The following is a 19,201-nucleotide window of genomic DNA, read 5'->3' on the forward strand; positions in this document are numbered from 1 at the left end:
AGTAGCTCTAAAGACCTCAACTTTTTTCAGCTGTAATATTTCACATGTTGTCATGCAGAGAAGGAAGATCCCAAGACGGCACTCAGCCTGCTTTGTTGTGCGTGCCAATTTGTACACTATATGTGAAGTTGATTTTGGCAGCTTCTGACAATAACACTACAGCAGCTTTCAGAGCCCCTCCTTGATATCCCCCGGCTGTATACACTAGGCCTGCTGTCACTCTAAGCTGCACATGGGAAGCTTCTGAAAAGGAAAATTAAGTATGAAGGCCAGCAACAAACTCAGAAGCAGGGTGGTCTGAAGTGAATATTTTAATTCCAAGTTCACGAACATCCCCCAAAAAAATACCATAGCCTAGACACAACTAGACCAGCAATAGACATGTGCACAACTAAAATATAGAAAGCTAATGAGACTGTAAAATATAAACAAATCTATTGCATAGTGATTTCGCAAATTAACCAACATTCTTTAATAAACTATTTAAGTGCTCTGTGGAACATAACCATTTCACTACTTTAGAAGCACAATACAACAGTGTTCCAGTAAAAAGTTTGTGCATTTATATATATTATTTAAATTAAACAGGAAGTCACATTTTGGCTGCAAAGGTGTTACGTAATGTGAACTGGGATACTCTTATAACCTGCATAAGCATGTTAATTCAAAGATGCAAGCTTGTGCTTGCCTTAGTGCTTTGTGTGAGGAAGTTGTGTTGCAGTTGATCAAATCAAGTAATATTTCAAGTTGCAACCTATTTTTCCACCCTTTTATTAGGTAAATCCAGATTCCTAATGCACTATAAACAGTCATGGTAAAAAGTTTTCAGAATGAAAAAAGTATCGGTTTTCACAAAGTTTGCTGCTTCAGTGTTTTTAGACCTTTTTGTCAGATGTTGCTATGGTATACTAAAGTAAAATTACAAGCATTTCATAAGTGTCAAAGGCTTTTATTGACATTTACATTAAGTTTATGCAAAGAGTCAATATTTGCAGTGTTGACCCTTATTTTTGAAGACCTCTGCAATTCGCCCTGACATTCTGTCAATCAACTTCTGGGGCACATCCTGACTGCAACAGGCCACCCATTCTTGCCTAATCAATGCTTGGGTTTTTTGTCCACCCGCCTCTTGAGGATTGCCCACAAGTTCTCAATGGGATTTAGGTCTGGGGAGTTTCCTGGCCATGGACCCAAAATTTTGATGTTTTCATCCCCGAGCCACTTAGTTATCACTTTTGCCTTATGGCAAGGTGCTCACACATGCTGGAAAAAGCATTGTTCGTCACCAAACTGTTCTTGGATATTTGGGAGAAATTGCTTTTGGAGGATTTTTTTGTACCACTCTTTATTCATGGCTGGGCGCGCCCTGTTCAATTTGTTTGTTTTAATTTATATATTTGGAGATTGGAAATCTCACATAGGAGTTGCGACAGGAGGAAAATATATTGGTTTAATCCATGATTAAATAAGGTGTCCATACACGGTTGAAGCACTGATAGTCTTTTTGTTATTTAGCTTTATTCATGGCTTTGTTCTTAGGCAAAATTGTGAGTGAGCCCACTCCCTTGTTTGAGAAGCAACCCCACACATGAATGGTCTCAGGATGATTTACTGTTGGCATGACACAGGACTGATGGTAGCGCTCACCTTTCCTTCTCCGGACAAGCATTTTTCCAGATGCCCCAAACAATCTAAAAGGGAATACATCAGAGAAAATTACTTTACCCCAGTCCTCAGCAGTCCAATTCCTGTACCTTTTGCAGAATATCAGTCTGTCCCTGATGTTTTTCCAGAAGAGAAGTGGCTTCTTTGCTGCCCTTCTTGACATCAGGCCATCCTCCAAAAGTCTTCACCTCACTGCGAGTGCAGATGCACTAACACCTGCCCGTTGCCATTCCTGAGCAAGCTCTGTTCTGGTGGTGTCCCAATCCCAAAGCTGAATCAACTTTAGGAGACGGTCCTGGCGCTTGCTGCATTCTTGGGTGCCCTGAAGCCTTCTTCACGACTATTGAACCTATCTCCTTGAAGTTGTCGATGATCCGATAAATGGATGATTTAGGTGCAATCTTACTAGCAGCAATATCCTTGCCTGTTGAGCCCTTTTTGTGTAAAGCAATGATGACTGCACATGTTTCCTTGCAGATAAATGTGGTTAACAGAGGAAGAACAATGAATTCATGCACCACCCTCCTTTTAAAGCTTCCAGTCTGTTATTCTAACTTAATCAGCATGACAGAGTGATCTCCAGCCTTGTTCTCAACACTCTCACCAGCAGGGCTGAAATGCAGTGGAAATGTTGTTTTTGGGATAAAGTTCATTGTCATGGCAAAGAGGGACTTTGATATTAATTGCAATTCATCTGATCACTCTTCATGACATTCTGCAAATTGCCATCATAAAAACTGAGGCAGCAGACTTTGTGAAAAATAATATTTGTGTCATTCTCAAAAATTTTGGCCATGACTGTACACCATTGGAGAGGCGCTTCTCCTAATAAAGATGCTTAGAGATCTAGGAGTTCCAACTTTGTCCTTCTATTGTATAAATACCACAGTTTCTATTGGTCTATGAGGTTGCAGTAGAGATATCAACGGGTGTATCTCATTAATTCAAATATCCATTAGTATCTTTAGTGGATTTTTTTAGTGGTAATAAGCCATTCTTTCATCTGCACATTGCTGTAGTATGAATAATAACTAAGCTCTGGGACTGCTTATTTTATTATTGTGTGTGTGTTACATATAATATATAAACACATACATACAGACACACCCCATCCATATGGATTAATATTATACATTCTGTAGCCCCTTTGTGCGCTGCCCACTTTAATTTATGCACAATTCATGGGATTTTTTTTATTTTTTATGTATTTATTTTTACAGAGGAAATGCTCTTTCAGCAGGTCATCTCACTAATTACCGTACTTATACAGTGAGGAGGCAGGTTATTCCCCAAGCACAAGTCAAGAACAGTACATTTCTTGGCCCTCCCATTCCAAAAAATAAACAGAAAGGAAATTCCTACAATTTTAGGTATTAGTAGCTTAGTATTGACTTTAAAATAAAATAAAATTAAAAAAAGTGCTGAATTCCAAAAGATGTTTAACCCAGAATTCGTCTGAGGATTAACCAGAAAAGCTTTTTAAATAGCTGAAATACTGTGGCTTTATCTGCAATAAAAGGCATATAATATTGAAAGTTTAAACTATACTATTTCTATACACAGCATAAATCATATGATGTACATATCATGTACTTGTATGATTTGTTGTAATGTTTAATTTGTGTTTGTGTGATCTGTATGCTGGCTGTCTGACGCTGCAGAATTTGGTGCACCCTACAATGCAACACGCTACACTCACTGCAGCGAATTGCAGGCATGGATTATCATAAAGGGATTATTTATCCCAAGGTGCAACCTTTGCAACTGGTGGACAAATTGGAACAGTGTGGCAAGCAGGTAGCTCAGCAGGCCAAACAATATTCTATGGAGATCCTGATGGTGAGTACATACACACTGCAGGATTGCTAGGATGACGTTCCATAGCTGAACGAGATTTATATTTCTGCTGAACAATCAAAACAAACAATGGTCGGTGCTTCAGAACGACTATCGGCCATTATCTAAGTGTACACACTAATGCGATATTGGGCTGAATGGTCATTTATCGGGTGATTGGCCCGATTATAGCCTGAAAACACTTGAGTGTGTGTCCAGCCTTACTTCTGTAGATCTGAAGAAGGGACTTTTTTAAACTTTGTATGAAAAAGTGAATTTTTGATTTACTGAGATTAAGCCAATACCGTTTATAGATGTTAAGGGAAGCAATTTTACTATCCAAAAAATGTAGCACAACCACTGACCGCTAACAAATAATTTTACCTCGCCCAATATCTATAGTAATAAACAAGCATAAAACAGTACACTCCACACAGTATACAATGTCAGTGGCTCTCTACACTGGCAATCTTAGAAACACCGATATTCCCTACACATTACAGTATGTCCCACACTGACTAGTTTTAACATTACACATAACACAAAAGCCCACAGCTCTTCACTAAAACTATCTACACACACAGCACAAAATCCTCAGACAATTATATCAGATAGACACAAACCTATATCAACCCAAACACCACAGCATCCCTTCTACAATATGTGTAAACGATTCAATGGTCACAGTTTGTCTCATATCATTTTCAAAACTCTTTTCTCACAAGCTGCATTAAGCCATCTCACATTCACAGCACTTAAGTTATGCTGCCTTACTCCCTCTCATGTACACACTTGAAGCCCACTTGACCACTGGGTCACAGGCAGCACCAGGGTTACTTGTGCCAATTATCACCAAATAAACGTACTACTTGTTGCAATGTGACGCTTGCCCAAAACATCAGGATAAAGTTATGATCTTGAGTGAATTGATTCTTTTTTCATCCTCACTAATTATATTATAAGGTACTTATTAAATATTTAACTTTTGCTCTGCCCATTAACCTCAATGATTTCCCTGTATAATAACCACAATTGTGCTATGTGAAACACCATAACCACTGAGAAAGGAGACACCTTGGACAGTGCCATATCACTAACCATTATGTCCATTTAAAAATAGTCCTCTCCAGCTACATTACTTGGAACAGCCACTGTACAAGCTACTTCTCTGTGCAGTTGCAGACATGGCAATCATGAGCACAAACAAATTAGAACTACATGAAAACAGAATTCAATTAATTAATTGTACAAGAATACACATGCACTGTCCCTAGTAAATGAAGCTTATCATTTTGACAAAGTAATTTTGAGTCAAATTTTAAATGATAAATTTTATATTTTTGCATTAAAGCCATAAACATTTAATATTACACAGGAGTTACGAAGCTTAACGTTAGGGTTCTTTGACAAAAGCATGATGAGCATTCTGTCAGCTACACTCATATGTTCCAAATGGTCTGCAGAAAGGAATCATTGATCCGTATGTTATGTGTTTTCTTCATAACATTTTGCAAATACACAAAACTGCAAATTCCATTTATAAGGAAATGACAATGAATGTACTGGCTATCTACACAGTGCTAACATAGGCAGCACATTGGTACTTGGGAGTGTGAACAGTTTTGCTGGACTCCCAAGTGCTGCCTAATAAAAGAGGCACTCAGAGAATCAATCTGGAAAGGTTAAATGGCTGTCAACCCCGCCAGGATCTCATCCATAGAGATTTGTAACAATGTTTTATAAAGATGATGGATTACACTATAGAAACATCTTTCGCTAGTGTTATTTGTGCAATGATTAGTGACAACACAAATTAGTGTGGCTTCTTAGCATATCGCCATTGGGTGATTCTTTTACATGTCTTCAGTGGTGCTCAGCACAAATTAGACTTTTTATGTTTAACAACTAAAAAAATCATAATCTAAACACTTGCACACAAAAAATGCAACGTCAACGGAACATAACAAACAATTTGAATTTGAAATCATGATTTTTGTTTGTCTTTGTAATTTGGCACCACACTACTCCTTCACCAATATAATGGTTACAATATGACAACTGACCCCAGTTTGCAACTTATAAAGATTCTACATTCACTATAGAATATTTCCACCTCAGAAGTAGAGACTGAGGAACCCAGAATGACCATCAACCAGGTCATACCTGTATTACATATGCTATTGTCTAATAATAAACCAGAAAGTCACCCATATAAATTTGATAATGAGCCAATATAAAGCAGCAGATAGAGTTAAAGTGTTTTGTTAAACAAAAACAAAAATATACACCACCCAACCAATTCCCATAGTTAAATGTTTGCAGGTTGGCCCACTGGTGCTTTTTTAAAATGTGTTTTACATGCACGTAAAAGGAGCCCGACACTAGAAATGAATGTTTTTAGTGTTACCATACTCATTGCCATTCTTTTGCATTATTTTTTGGAACAACATTTATTCCATATTTTGCATGCATCACATGTAAATCCATCAGGAAACCTAAAGTGATAACTAAAACACAAGTAAAACACTTATTAAAGGTGTTTGCAATCTATATAAATATTTTTCTTCTAGCACAAATGCAAGCAAAATTGCTGTGGGCCTTAGGGTCTGACCTACAAGCTTGGAAACATGCATTGTAGTCCTAAACATTGCTGTGAGGTTAGAAAAAAAAAAAAAGGTGCAATCTGTATTTCAATATATTAGTGCAGTAACTACATTATATTGGTGCTGTGACTATTTAGAAGAAGCAGGCACATAAATTTGGCTTTAAAGAGAAGCGGTAACGTTTAAGATAACTAGAGGCTTAGATAGTACCTAATGCAACAAAACAAATCTGGGTTTTACTATGCTTCCTATTTTTGGTAGAGAGCACAAAACACACTATATACAAAGTCCACACAACCACCACTGTACTCACTCCCCGATGCTGCCTTCCTTCCGTTTCTCTGCCTCAGGAGCACTGGTGAGGCTGAGTAACTGTTATGAAGGGACACATCAGGAGCCCTCTTGCCCGGTCACGGCTGTTCAGGGTCAAAGTCAGTCCTTCTTTATCACACATCCTGCCCAACAGTCAAACCACTTCTGTATGTGGCTACTGAAAAGCAGTCAATGGCCAGATAGATATCTTCCAAGACAAAGACCATGTCCTAGTGTCAGAAAACATGCAAGCTGTAGCATTATGCCACAGTCCCTCTGCTTTTGTCCAATCTCGTACAATATTTTACAACCTGTGCATCATCGCTCTGGAGTCCCCAAAAAGTAACAGGTAACATTTCAAAATGCAAAACCAGATCTATAAGTAAAATAAAAATCTCAGTTTTTTTTTTTTTTTTTAATTACACAAAGTTTCCTCGCCTCTATTGAAATATTTATTACAGCCTTCTAATGACACTGTTCTAACCTACTGTTTCAGATTTTGGCTAAGTGCTTTAGATGTCATTACCGATCTGGACAATATGGAAGGATAGCAGAAATCTGCTGCAGGAGGGCAGGCCAGCAGTTGGGTCTGTTTTCTAGCATGCTGATGAATGGATGAGGAGGGTTCCTGAAAAGAAACAAGACATTTTCAACAGAAACAAAAACCACCATGGCACCATACAGAAATACAATTTAGGTATCTGGTTATATTTTCAACACCTTCATCTCCTTTTGTACAATATGTTTCTATGTAGATATAGTAGATATCACATACAGTGTATGGATGGAAATGTCAATGATTTACAAGCTTAGACATCCATTTTAATGCTAAAATGTTTCACAGGGTGAACAGATAGTCTTAATGTGATGTAATGGAGTCCAAAATATAGTAAAACCTATGTACAGTGTGCAAAAAAAACAAACCGCAAAAAAACAGCAATCAGGTTTCATTTTGCATTATCTGCCGGTTGGACAGTAGGAGATCAGGGGATTGATTTACTAAACTGCGTGTTTGAAAAAGTGGATGTTGTCTATAGCAACCAATCAGATTCTAGCTGTCATTTTATAGAATGTACTAAATAAATAACTAGAATCTGATTAGTTGCTATAGGCAACATCTCCACTTTTTCAAACCCGCAGTTTAGCAAATATACCCTCCAGGTGTTGTGTCACAAAGTAATTTAATGCTATGACAACTTACCCTGTGGGTTGCTACATATTTGCACTTTGTTAGTAAATAAATTTCATAGATCTGGGTTTCTTAACTTTTTTTGTACTCCCATGTGATGGTGATTACCTTGAAACCCCCTAAAATGTGATCCTATATACCAAGTACTACTCAAAGGGCCTGATTCATAAAGGAACTTAGGCAAGAAATTGAGTAAGTTTTCTTACTTAAGTTTTCTGGACAAAACCAAGTTGCAATGCAAGGGGTGCAGATGATATTATTATTTTGCACATAAGTTAAATACTGACTATTTTTTCATGTAGCACACAAATACTTGATAGCTTATTTGTACAGTGAAATTTAAAGTTGATATTTGTTTGCAACATGAAAAAACAGCCAGTATTTAAAAAAATAAGATAAAAAAAAAATAAAAAAGGTAAGTTGGGCTTGTAAGCATATTAGCATATCAATCTGAATGGGCATTGCGGCCTGTCTCCCGGGTCGGTGCTCTTTGGGCTTCTAACAGATCTGAGTACAAATAAAACCAAAATAATATCTTTACTTATCTTTAAAATATGTCTTCATACTAGCTTTCTCCCAAGTCAAATATTAAAATGATGTAATAATAAGCCATTAAAAAAGGTGTAATAAAAATAGGCGGGAAAGAACCATACCCCTATTCGTCCTCAATAATCAGCCCATGTATGTGACTAAGTATTTTATTAAAGTTGTCCTTATTGGTATTCATTATACAGTATTCTACCTTTAAGTCTCATTGAACTCAAAGGTTCGGTTTCCTTATTGATTTAATATTTCTAAATTTTATTTCATCTCATCCTCACACAAAGATATTCAATGTTTCACTTATTATCAAATGCTTATTATTTCTATTTGTCTGGATTCCTTTACTGAATAAGACTGTGATATAAAGCATATTTTATTATATATAATTGTGTTGTTTTAGACATTCATGATCTATAAACAAAAAGATTAATGATAAAAAAAAAAACAAAGAAACATTGTTCAAAAACATATATATTTTTTCAGCAAAGATAAATAGGGTAAATCTGCTGGTATCATTGTAATTATAAAGCCCTGTGCAGATAAGAACTCTCTATTACTTTGGACAGAAGAGCTGGCATAGATAAGTGGGTCTAGCATTGGGGAGATGGTGCTGCTGGATTATTTAACACACTGAGCCATACTGTAATGCAGCGTCTTAAGTAGACATACATGGGGCATTGCCCCACCACCCCCACTTGGTTACATGTGCATGTTGACCTTTAATGTTGGCATGTCAAATTCTCTAGGATGCACTCATTATTTGAAGAAATAATTCTTAATGTCCAAAGGTACAATTTTATAACCATTTAATTTTGGCAAGGAATATCTACTACACTGCAATGCCAAATTTATATTAACAACCCTTAAACATCACTGTATCCACCAACCTATTATAAACCTACAGTGGTTGGTGTGAAGAAATTTAAATAGTTTTAAATGATGGTTAATAAAAGGCCACATTACCAACCAATCTTAATTGTGCTTATACTTAATTGATAATTTTATTAATCAATGTGTGCTCCAATCTAAGGCTATTCTACATGTGTGTAATGTGTACTCGGTCTTGATATCAGTTTAACAAACTGATGAATGCTGTATAATGGAAACAAGTAAGCAGAGCCAACATAGTTTCTTACAACATATGTAGTCAACTGCAGACAGACACTGAACATCTGCAGAACCACTTTTTTTGCTTACAATTGTGCCCTTCAGCCATTGTAACTAAAATAAGCAATGCTTTAGAAATGGTGGCAAAGGGACATGAAGCAAAAATAAATTACCAAGGCTTGTGTCTGGAGGAGACAGGAACACTGACTCACCAGGAGCCATGAAATGGTTAAACTGACTCAAATTGATCTAAAGAAAAAAAAAAGCGAACAATTGAAGAACAGCTAAAAAAGATACTCTCAATAATAGGCTGTTCTAAACAGGCCAAGTTAGCCAGCAAACACTCGGCTGTAGATGCAAAGAGCGAGCATCTAACTAAAATTTAGTAGGTGAGCCGGCCTCTTTGTCCAACAGATAAAGCATTTCATGTAGAGAAATAGAAGTGATCCGTGCAGGGAAAGGAAGAAAGTCTCCGATTAAGCAGCAAGAATGTTACACTTGATTAGTGACTTGGGAGAAAATAATAGCAAGCCTTCTAGTTGTGTGCTGCAATTTGGGACATATGTTTGTACATTGTCAAAAGGCTGCAGGACACAGAGTTGGTATGGGACTCATTTTACCTTTATTATTTAGAAAATAAAGCTGAACTGAATGGATTGTGGTGTCAGGCTGTGATAAAGACATAATGACCTTCAAGAGAAATCACAGTGTTAGGTAATTTCACTCTCCAGCTGAATACATGTCCTCATTGAACATCTGACAAGAAAGGACAGTAGAGTAAAAGGGGCATTGACTGTTTCTTCTTGTGAATACTCTCAGCGTTGTGTCTTTTTACTGCAATTGGCAGTGCAGTGATAGTCTGCCTGTTACGCACTCATCATATGTAATGTATAATATAGCCTATACCATATACCACGTTACCTGTATACTCATAGATAAATAATGATTTGGGGCAAATACTGATCACTGTAGACAAAACTCTTGGAAAAAAAATGCAGGGATCACTAAAGCAATTTCTCCACATTCACATGTTAATGCATGTGTTAGTCCACAGCACTTGGAATAATACTGCATGTAGAGTTACGATCACAGTAAACCTTTACAAACGTTCAGTTGTAAACAGGAAAGAAAGAGTTTGCTATAGGAACCAACAATACTTATGGCTGTATTCTTCATCCATTTTTCAACCTTTTATAAAAGAAGAAAAGTCCTGGATAATGAAATGAACAATGTTCCTATAGCATGATGAGATGCACCAATCTATACATCACAAATGCAGTTGACTATCTGTGATTGACATTACATGTACAGTCTTACCAGATTTTGTAAGTGCTCTTGTAAGTCTGCTCTTCACCCTTCCCTGCATTCTTAGCTTCAATGTGAAGCAACCTCCAAACACACTTTACCAATCCCTGCAAATTTCTATGGGGAAAAAAACAAGCATAAACAGAAAATGAATTTTTCTGAAAGTCACAAGTTTAAGTGTAATTAACATGTGATATTATCTCTCAGTTCCATGGCCAGGGCCGCCATCAGGGGGGTACAGGGGGTACTGTTGTACCCCACCAGGTGGCCCGGTACAACAGCGCAACACAAACTTACCTGTGTTGCGCAACATTTAGTATCATGTTATTCTCTCTGGAAAACATTTATGCTAACATTTTAAATACATTATTTCGAAAAGTACCTAACTCACATGACAATCTTAACAGTTTAAACCGTTCTTTAGGTTTTTACTATGATTTTGATCACGATCCATCTGGATAAGCAGCAAAAGGGGAAAAAAAGAATTGGGATTGCCGATCTTTTATTAAAACAAACAAAACAAGCACACTTGCCGAGCAGAAGGGATGAGATTAAGAATCCCATTCAGGACATAAGTGAGATCTGCATGCTTCTGTTCCACCAACGTCACCAGGGCCTCGCAACAGGCTGTCCTCACTACCACATTGTCACAGCAGCATTTCTCCCAAAGGATATTCAAGGCAGGAGTCTAGAAGCAGATACAATACACATTAAAATTATTCCAATTATAGATTTTATTAATTTCCCCTAATAATTGTCTAAAGTAAATATTAAAGTATGAATGCATAAATATATTCTTGTTATATGACGGTCCCATTTTATGCTCAGTATACTTGCTATTGTTTCTGTTCATTTAAAATAGAATTAGGACCTGTATATGCATCGTGTCTGGCTTTTTGTGTGCCATTGATTTAGGGAGTTTATTTGTAGGTTTGTTTAAATAATATTTTCTGTCTAAGGGCTAGATTTACTAAACTGCGGGTTTGGAAAAGTGGAGATGTTGCCTATAGCAACCAATCAGATTCTAGCTTTCATTTATTTGCTGCACTCTACAAAATGACAGGTAGGCTTTGAACCAAAATAATGCTTGGTCTTGGCTGCAACAGCTTTAAACCTGTGCCCATTATATAAATCTCCCTCTGAGTGTACCAAACATTTTCAGTTCATGGGCAGAATGTCTTTTACAGTAAATGCTTCCTTTTGTATCTGGAAGCCAAGCTCATATTTCATCCTCAGACAGAATGACGCTGGGAATTTCTTTCTAGTTATTCCATCACTGCAGAGAAGCACTTTACTTATGCTGCTTCTGATTTGCACTGTTAAGTTCTAAATTTTTTTTGTGGGTTTTCTTGCAACTTATTGCACTGAAAGAACAGAAGCCCCTTGTTTATGCCATGCAATATGTGTCTATGCCCCTGTCCTTATAACACCCAACATTACAAATGGACAAAGAAAATTCCTAGTTCCCTGCTTATGTAGTACATCAATAATTTTACAAAACAGTAACGGGTACAGACTTATTTTTCTCCAATCCCAATCATCTGCTAACAGTTTTTCTCACCAGGAAATAGGAGACCAGTACCAACATGCAATATTCTGTAGATTCAGATCAGATATATCAACCCCTCCCACTACCACATCTGTACCATCCTGAAAGAGAAGGAGCATAAAAGCCCATAACTAGCTTACTTTACAGCATGCATGCTTGTTTATTAGAATCTTCCCTTTCAGCTTAAGGACATTTGACTTTTTATAGATGATACTAACATCTATAAAAATATTATTTCCATGTGAATATTTTTTTTTCATCACGTTGGTATTCGTTAATGGTTAATGAAAAGTATTAATATTTTTATTAGATGGAGAAAGGTACAAAAAAATAAAAACACATTTACTGGTGAAAATAATAAACATAAAATATAAAGCAAAAACAGTGAGGGTATAAAAGAAACAAAACAAAAAAAAACCACAAAACCCTACCAGTTCAATGTACATCGTTACATTGTCAACAGTTCCCTTTGGAAATGATGGTAATTGAACTTCCTGTACACTTCTTGAAATGAGACCTGAAATGTGCAGTATATTAGTACCTGAGCTGAAGACTGTTTGATGATCTCCGAAGAAGCATTTTCTTTCAGCACAGAAGCTATTAGGTGAGCGACTGCCTGCAAGAGATAGAGCCAACATTATGACACAGAACTGAGAACAAAAAAAAACAATTTTATCATTTTTATCCTTTTCCAGAGAGTACCAACATGTTTTACAGATTTGTACAATATACGCAGCTATTTTTAGCAGATTAAAAGAATGCATTGTGTACAAATTCAATACCAGATTATGTCTCCATAAAATCTTTTAACTTACATTAACATTTAAACTAACTTTTTAGGTAATTTAGCCAAAATATTTCATAATGGACTATAACTAATGTCTCAGAGGTTTACACATATTCTTTTCAAGACAGAACATATTATACAAAATAAAAAAGACAAAGCAGTATAGCAAAACTAGATGAAGAGCAGTATTCATACAGTAAGCAGTTCAATGTATTTTACCTTAATATTCAGATACTTCAAGTATTACTCAGAAAGTGCTATATTACAGAATGAGCTGTGGAGGAGATAGATCTAAGACAAACCTTAAGTCACACCAACCCATAAATAGGTTTGTAAAGGAAGGTGCAATATGGGTCCCCACAGGTCTGGAGATGAAAGGTTCCATCAACTAAAAAATATAATCTAAATCTAAAACAAATTGTTGATACAAAAGATGATAAATTTGTAAGGCTCAAGAAAAATACTCTTATTGTGGAATTACAGTATAAAGGGAATGGATATCTACAGTGACTAAAATATTTAGCCCAATTAAGTAGAAATTACTGTAGCTGTCTCTTTTAAATGAGAACATTGGGACAACCGTAAATTTAAAGAACCTATCCCAGACACAAAGACTACTTTCCGTCCAACTCTTTCAAATTTTAGGGAAAAGGTAGAGTATAGGCACTATTCGTGTGTCAGCTAATACATATTCACATTGTGATCGATAATTCATTGATTGTTCTAGCTTGACATAGTAATTGATCTAATTTATTTTTGTAAAATATTTTTCATATGATATTAATTTCTGAATCTATTGGCGGGAGCGCCATCTTAATTACCTCTCAGGGCCTGTGTCTGTGTCCATCTCCTGACGGCGCCAGAGCCCTTCACATAAAGAGGTCTGCAATCTTATCGAGGTGCCCTGCTGTCCTGCCGGGGTGGTTCTGAGCCCGGAGGTAGGGGGATACGGATAATAGGAACTGATCCCAGAAGAACAAGGACATTTCCGGCGGTGCAAAACGCTGTGAGGGCAGTGGGTGAGTGCATTGAGAGCGGCAGCTCTAGCTCAATTCAAGCTAAATAACTCACTTTATACTCTATGATAAAGGACTGTCACCTATACTATCAAAGCACAGCAGTCTACCAATTCTACCACTTCAGTGTATTCTCTAATACTTAATTGAAGCGGCTCTAGTATACTGTCACACACAACTGTAGTATACCTGTGTTTCCTTTGCTGACCAGATTACTGTCAAACACTTTACTTCATTTAAATCTGCCCCCCAGCAAGCCAAAAGTTATCCAGTGACATTTAAAAAAAAAAAAAAAAAAAACAACCCCTGTGTGCGCCCAAGATCTCAATTGACCACAAAGTCAGCACATAAGTGGCGGGTACCTTCCGCTGCAAACTAACTCTGCAGTGGAGAGCCTCGCAGGCGCCCAGCTCGGCCGAACCTCCGGAGGCCTAGAAAGGGCTGTAAAGCCTCGGCATTAGTTGGCGGACCCCGCCGGAGGTCATCACCGCGCTGGAGCAGTCTCCTTTCCTCATAGTCACCAGACACGGATCCACACTGCTGGAATTGTAGCGGGAAAGAAGTCTTAGATAGCAGCCTCTGTAAGACTTTTCCGGCAGAAATATATTGTCGCTTCACAGTAACTAAAGTCCGACACTCCCGTGCCCTACCAGCCTACGAGTCCGGTTCACGTAAGCTTTTTATCTTCAATGTAAAAATTACACGCTTCCTCATGTGTTTCTCACTTTTATGAGGATGTAAAACCTGGGGTTGCAATCGTCCAGAGCATTACTGAAAGGGCAAGCACTTCCTATACACAAATAACTCCTTATTTCCATCCTCTTTTTAATCATGAGTAAATCCGCTTCCAAAATAAAAAGAGGGCAAAATGCTGAAATTACCCAGCACTTTTCTAGACAAGACAAATCAACCACGGCCGGCTCCTGTCCCCGAGAAATGGGTCATCCCGGGAAGAGGACATGGAAGTGGAGGATGTTCCGGCAACAAGGAAAGACATATCAGACATTCGCTCCCTCCTGGTAGATCTTAAACAATCTCTCACAGCTGAATTTCAGAAGACAGTCGGGGAACTGAAAAAAAGATATTTCTGACCTGAGCCAGCGAACTAGTACCTTGGAACAGTCCCAGACACAATGTAAGACCTTCCAAAGTGAAACCAACCAAGACTTGGAATATCTTTGCAGGGAGCTTGAATTTCTACGAGATAAGAACGAGGACTTCGAAAACCGTGAGAGAAGAAATAATCTCCGTATTCGGCATATCCCTGAGGACATTGAGGCTCATTCACTGGAACCCTATTTGTTCCGCCTCTTTATTCACCTGGTTCCCTCCCTCTCTGAGTCCCAGATCCAGATGGAGAGGGCTCACAGAGCCCTTCGGCCCAAACCCAAAGACTTATCCCCTCCCAGAGATGTCATCATAAAGTTTCTTTCTTTTAAAATTAAGGAAAAGATCACATTGAGTGCCAGGAACTCAAACTTCATCTTTTTTGAAGGTTCCAAGTTACAAATTTTCCAGGACTTAGCTCCATCTACGGTCACTAAGAGGAGGGATCTGAAAGAAATCACAGTCGCTCTAAGGGACCATGGTTACAAATACCGATGGGGATTCCCCTTTCGCTTGGTGGTGCTGTCGGAGGGCCGACCAGTGTCCATCAGATCTTTGGAAGAAGGCCGCCATTTCTTACACCAACTTCAGATCCGAGCTCCTACAGGTTCAGCTCCAGAGAATGAGACCTCAAACTCACAGCCTGTCTGACTTTTGATGAAAATTGGGAGTTAACATGCCTTTCTTCCCCAGAATAACTGTTCTCAGGTAGTGCCTCAAGAGGCACATATTTCTCTTATTTCTTTTGCTCCAGTGTTAAATTATAATGTATAGTCAGAAAGACTCCTACAACGGAGTAAATATATTCTAATGCATTTGTACTTGTCTAGGATGTCTTCTGCCTACACACCCTGGTTTGGAATTTCCTGTTGGCAGTAAGGGAGTCCGGGGGCTCGGAGGGGGGAGGTGTCACTCCTTCCCTACTCTACCCGGAGAAAATCCCTAATATAGCTGTCGGTTCGGCAGTGTCCGATGGGCATCTTCCATTCCAGAGGGCGAGCATAGTTTTTCTTCTCTTATTTGATTAAGTTAACCATTGTTGAGTTTGCAGAGTTTTCTGTATTTATATTTACTTGACCCTAATAGTCACAATGTTATTCTTTCTTTTTATCTTATATCTAAATGCTCTGGACGGTGGCGGCCACCTAAGGCCAGTGCCACTCCCCCACAACACAAAGGAACCGCCATAGTCAGTACGATTTAATAGATAGCATTTTTTCGTGCGCCTTGAGAGCAGTTACTAGTTCTGAACTCGAGCCTTCCCTCCTTGGGGCTCCTAACAAGTAGCAGACTTCCCGCACCAGGGAACCTCTGACTGCTTTCCCATATCCCCCCTCACCCCCTTGCCCTTTAAATCCCTCTATCCTTCTTCCCTTTCTCCCCTCTCTGTCCCACTACCTAGGCTTACTCATCTTAAAATACCACCCTATTTATATCACTCTATACCTAATCTTTTTGCTACAAAAATGCCTCTGTTTTATCTATGAACGTCAAGGGATTGAATACCCCTCAAAAGAGATCATATTTGCATTCCTATATTAACAAATGCCATGCTGATATCGTATACTTGCAGGAAACTCATCTTAGAAGGGATCACCACTCCTCGCTGTCCTCTAAAAAGTACCCCACGGTCTATTACGCAAACTACACCTCAAAACGCCATGGGGTTGCGATTATGATACATAATTCAGTTCCCCTTGTGGTGTCTAAAACCATTGCGGATGCAGAGGGTCGCTACCTCATTATTTTGGGTAAGATTGGGTCTATCCCGATAACTTTAATGACAATTTGCGCCCCTAATACAGGTCACTCTAATTTTTTTCATACTATTTTTCGGGAATTGCACTCCCACCGTTCAGGCAGGGTGTTGCTGGGAGGGGACTTTAATACAATTCTTTCCCAAACTCTAGATCGTTCCACCGGGTCACTTTCACGGGCACATACACCTGGCTCTAAATCATTAAACAAACATATGGTAGAGGCGGGCTTGTTTGACTCTTGGCGGGCCACATTCCCCACTGCAAGAGATTACACATTTTACTCTCACCCCCATAACTCATACTCGAGAATTGATATGATTCTTTGCTGCCCACATCTTATGTCGTCATTGATCTCAGCGGATATTCTTTCCAACCCCTGGTCTGACCACTGGGCAACCAAGGCTACTTTTGATTTTGTGTCCACCGGAGGAATGGGGGCAACATGGAAACTGAACGGAGCCCTTCTTGGACTCCCTCTCTTTCAGAACCTTTTGAATGATAAGTTGGATGAATATTTTGAGATTAATACAACGGAGGATGAAAGCTTTTCCACCACATGGCAGGCACACAAAGCAGTTATCCGGGGGGAGATTATCAAATTTGCAGCAACCCGTAAAAAACAACGGTTAGCTCAGATTGAATTACTTTCTTCGCAGATCCTTGCTCTCGAAACTCAACATTAACAAACACATTCCGCCCAGTTGTTAACCCAATTAACTAAAGCGCGAGGGGAGCTTAGCCATCTTATAGCCGAAAAGACAGAAAAAAGCCTTCGTTGGGTAGGACAGAGGTTCTACGAAAAAGGCAATAAAGCAGATTCACTGTTGGCAAATAGTCTTAAAGCTAAAGGGGCCTCTCAAACAATTAGCGGCATCCGTGATTCAAAGGGCAACCTGTCACACGACCCACGGGTTATCAATAAAACTTTTCGTTCCTTTTACGAAGCCTTGTACAGCCTTCCAACTCAGGGGGAGGCCAATTTAAGTAATCCTAAGTGCGTCCAAAGCGGAGGAGTTGTCCGCGGAAATAACCGAAGAAGAGGTTAAATGTGCCCTCAGTTCGCAGAAACCTTCTAAAGCACCAGGCCCGGATGGCTTCATTATGGCCTATTACAAAACATTTGTCTCCAAGTTACTCCCCAAACTAACTACTCTATTTAATGCGATACTACGGGGGGACACGTTCCACCCCGACTCAACCTCGTCTACTATCATAGTTTTACCTAAACCAGGAAAAGACCACACCGCATGTGCAAATTATCGCCCTATTTCCCTTCTCAACACTGACGTGAAACTCTTCGCCAAAATCCTAGCTAACAGAATGAATGGAGTCTTGGCCGACCTCATAGACCCAGACCAGGTGGGATTTATTCCTAATAGACAGGCCCCGGATAACACTCTCAGAGTAATTGATTTAATTCACCATATCAATTTAAATAAACTCCCCTCGCTACTCTTGGCTTTGGACGCGGAGAAAGCATTCGACAGGGTTTCTTGGCCCTTTATGTTTTACGCGTTAGAGGTTTTTGGATTCCGAGGGCATTTTCTACAAGCCATTTCGGCACTATACTCTAATCCCACCTCACGGGTTATGACTAACGGCCAAGTTTCCAGTCGTTTCCAACTACACAATGGCACAAGACAAGGCTGCCCGCTATCCCCCCTACTGTTTGCCCTATGCATTGAACCCCTAGCAGCCAAAATACGCTGCAATCCTGACATAACCGGTATCTCCCTGGGCTGGGAACAATATAAAATCTCCCTCTTTGCCGACGAAGTTTTACTAACATTGACAAACCCGATGGTCTCGCTTCCAAATTTAATGTTAGAACTAGAACATTTTGGTAAGCTATCGGGCTACAAAATCAATGACTCTAAATCTGAGGCATTACCACTTCATATTTCCCGTTCCACTAGAGAAGCTCTCCAACAGTCTTTTACATTTCAATGGCGGCCCCATTCAATCAGATATTTGGGGATAAATATCACTAAACACTTCTCTGGTCTTTACAACTCAAACTATCTACCTTTACTAACCAATATCCAACGTGACTTATCTAAATGGGAGCCCATGTACATTTCTTGGGTAGGCAGAATTCAGGTAATTAAGATGAACATTCTTCCAAGCCCACTTTATTTATTTCAAACTCTCCCAGTACCAATCCCCCGCAAAATATTAATAACGCTCCAATCGACCTGCAACCGGTTTATTTGGCAAGGAAGGAAACCCAGACTGAGGCTGTCCATGCTGGCTAAGCCCAAAGAGGCCGGAGGCCTCGGCCTTCCGCTAATACATGAATACTTTCTGGCTACTCAGTTAAGTTTTGTAATTTCTTGGCACCTTAGACCGGGCTTGAAAAAGTGGGTGGACATTGAAAATGCTTTGTCACCAGTCGCCCCCATGCATCACCTTCCATGGCTTC

General features: G+C 38.9%; 1 protein-coding gene across 4 annotated transcripts in view; it reads right to left on the minus strand.

Moving 5' to 3' along the window:
* FOCAD (focadhesin) overlaps positions 1-19,201 on the minus strand; it is a 195,953-nt gene that overhangs the window by 122,645 nt on the left and 54,107 nt on the right. For all 4 annotated transcript variants that reach the window (XM_075210512.1, XM_075210521.1, XM_075210495.1 and 1 more), the window contains exons 3-6: positions 12,651-12,725; positions 11,094-11,248; positions 10,573-10,677; positions 6,943-7,044 (exon numbers count right to left, since the gene is read on the minus strand). In XM_075210512.1, the coding sequence (XP_075066613.1) occupies positions 6,943-7,044; positions 10,573-10,677; positions 11,094-11,248; positions 12,651-12,725 (437 nt within the window). The remainder of the gene's footprint in view (positions 1-6,942; positions 7,045-10,572; positions 10,678-11,093; positions 11,249-12,650; positions 12,726-19,201) is intronic.

This window comes from Mixophyes fleayi, chromosome 1 (genome assembly GCF_038048845.1).
Source record: "Mixophyes fleayi isolate aMixFle1 chromosome 1, aMixFle1.hap1, whole genome shotgun sequence".
NCBI classification, from domain to species: domain Eukaryota; kingdom Metazoa; phylum Chordata; class Amphibia; order Anura; family Limnodynastidae; genus Mixophyes; species Mixophyes fleayi.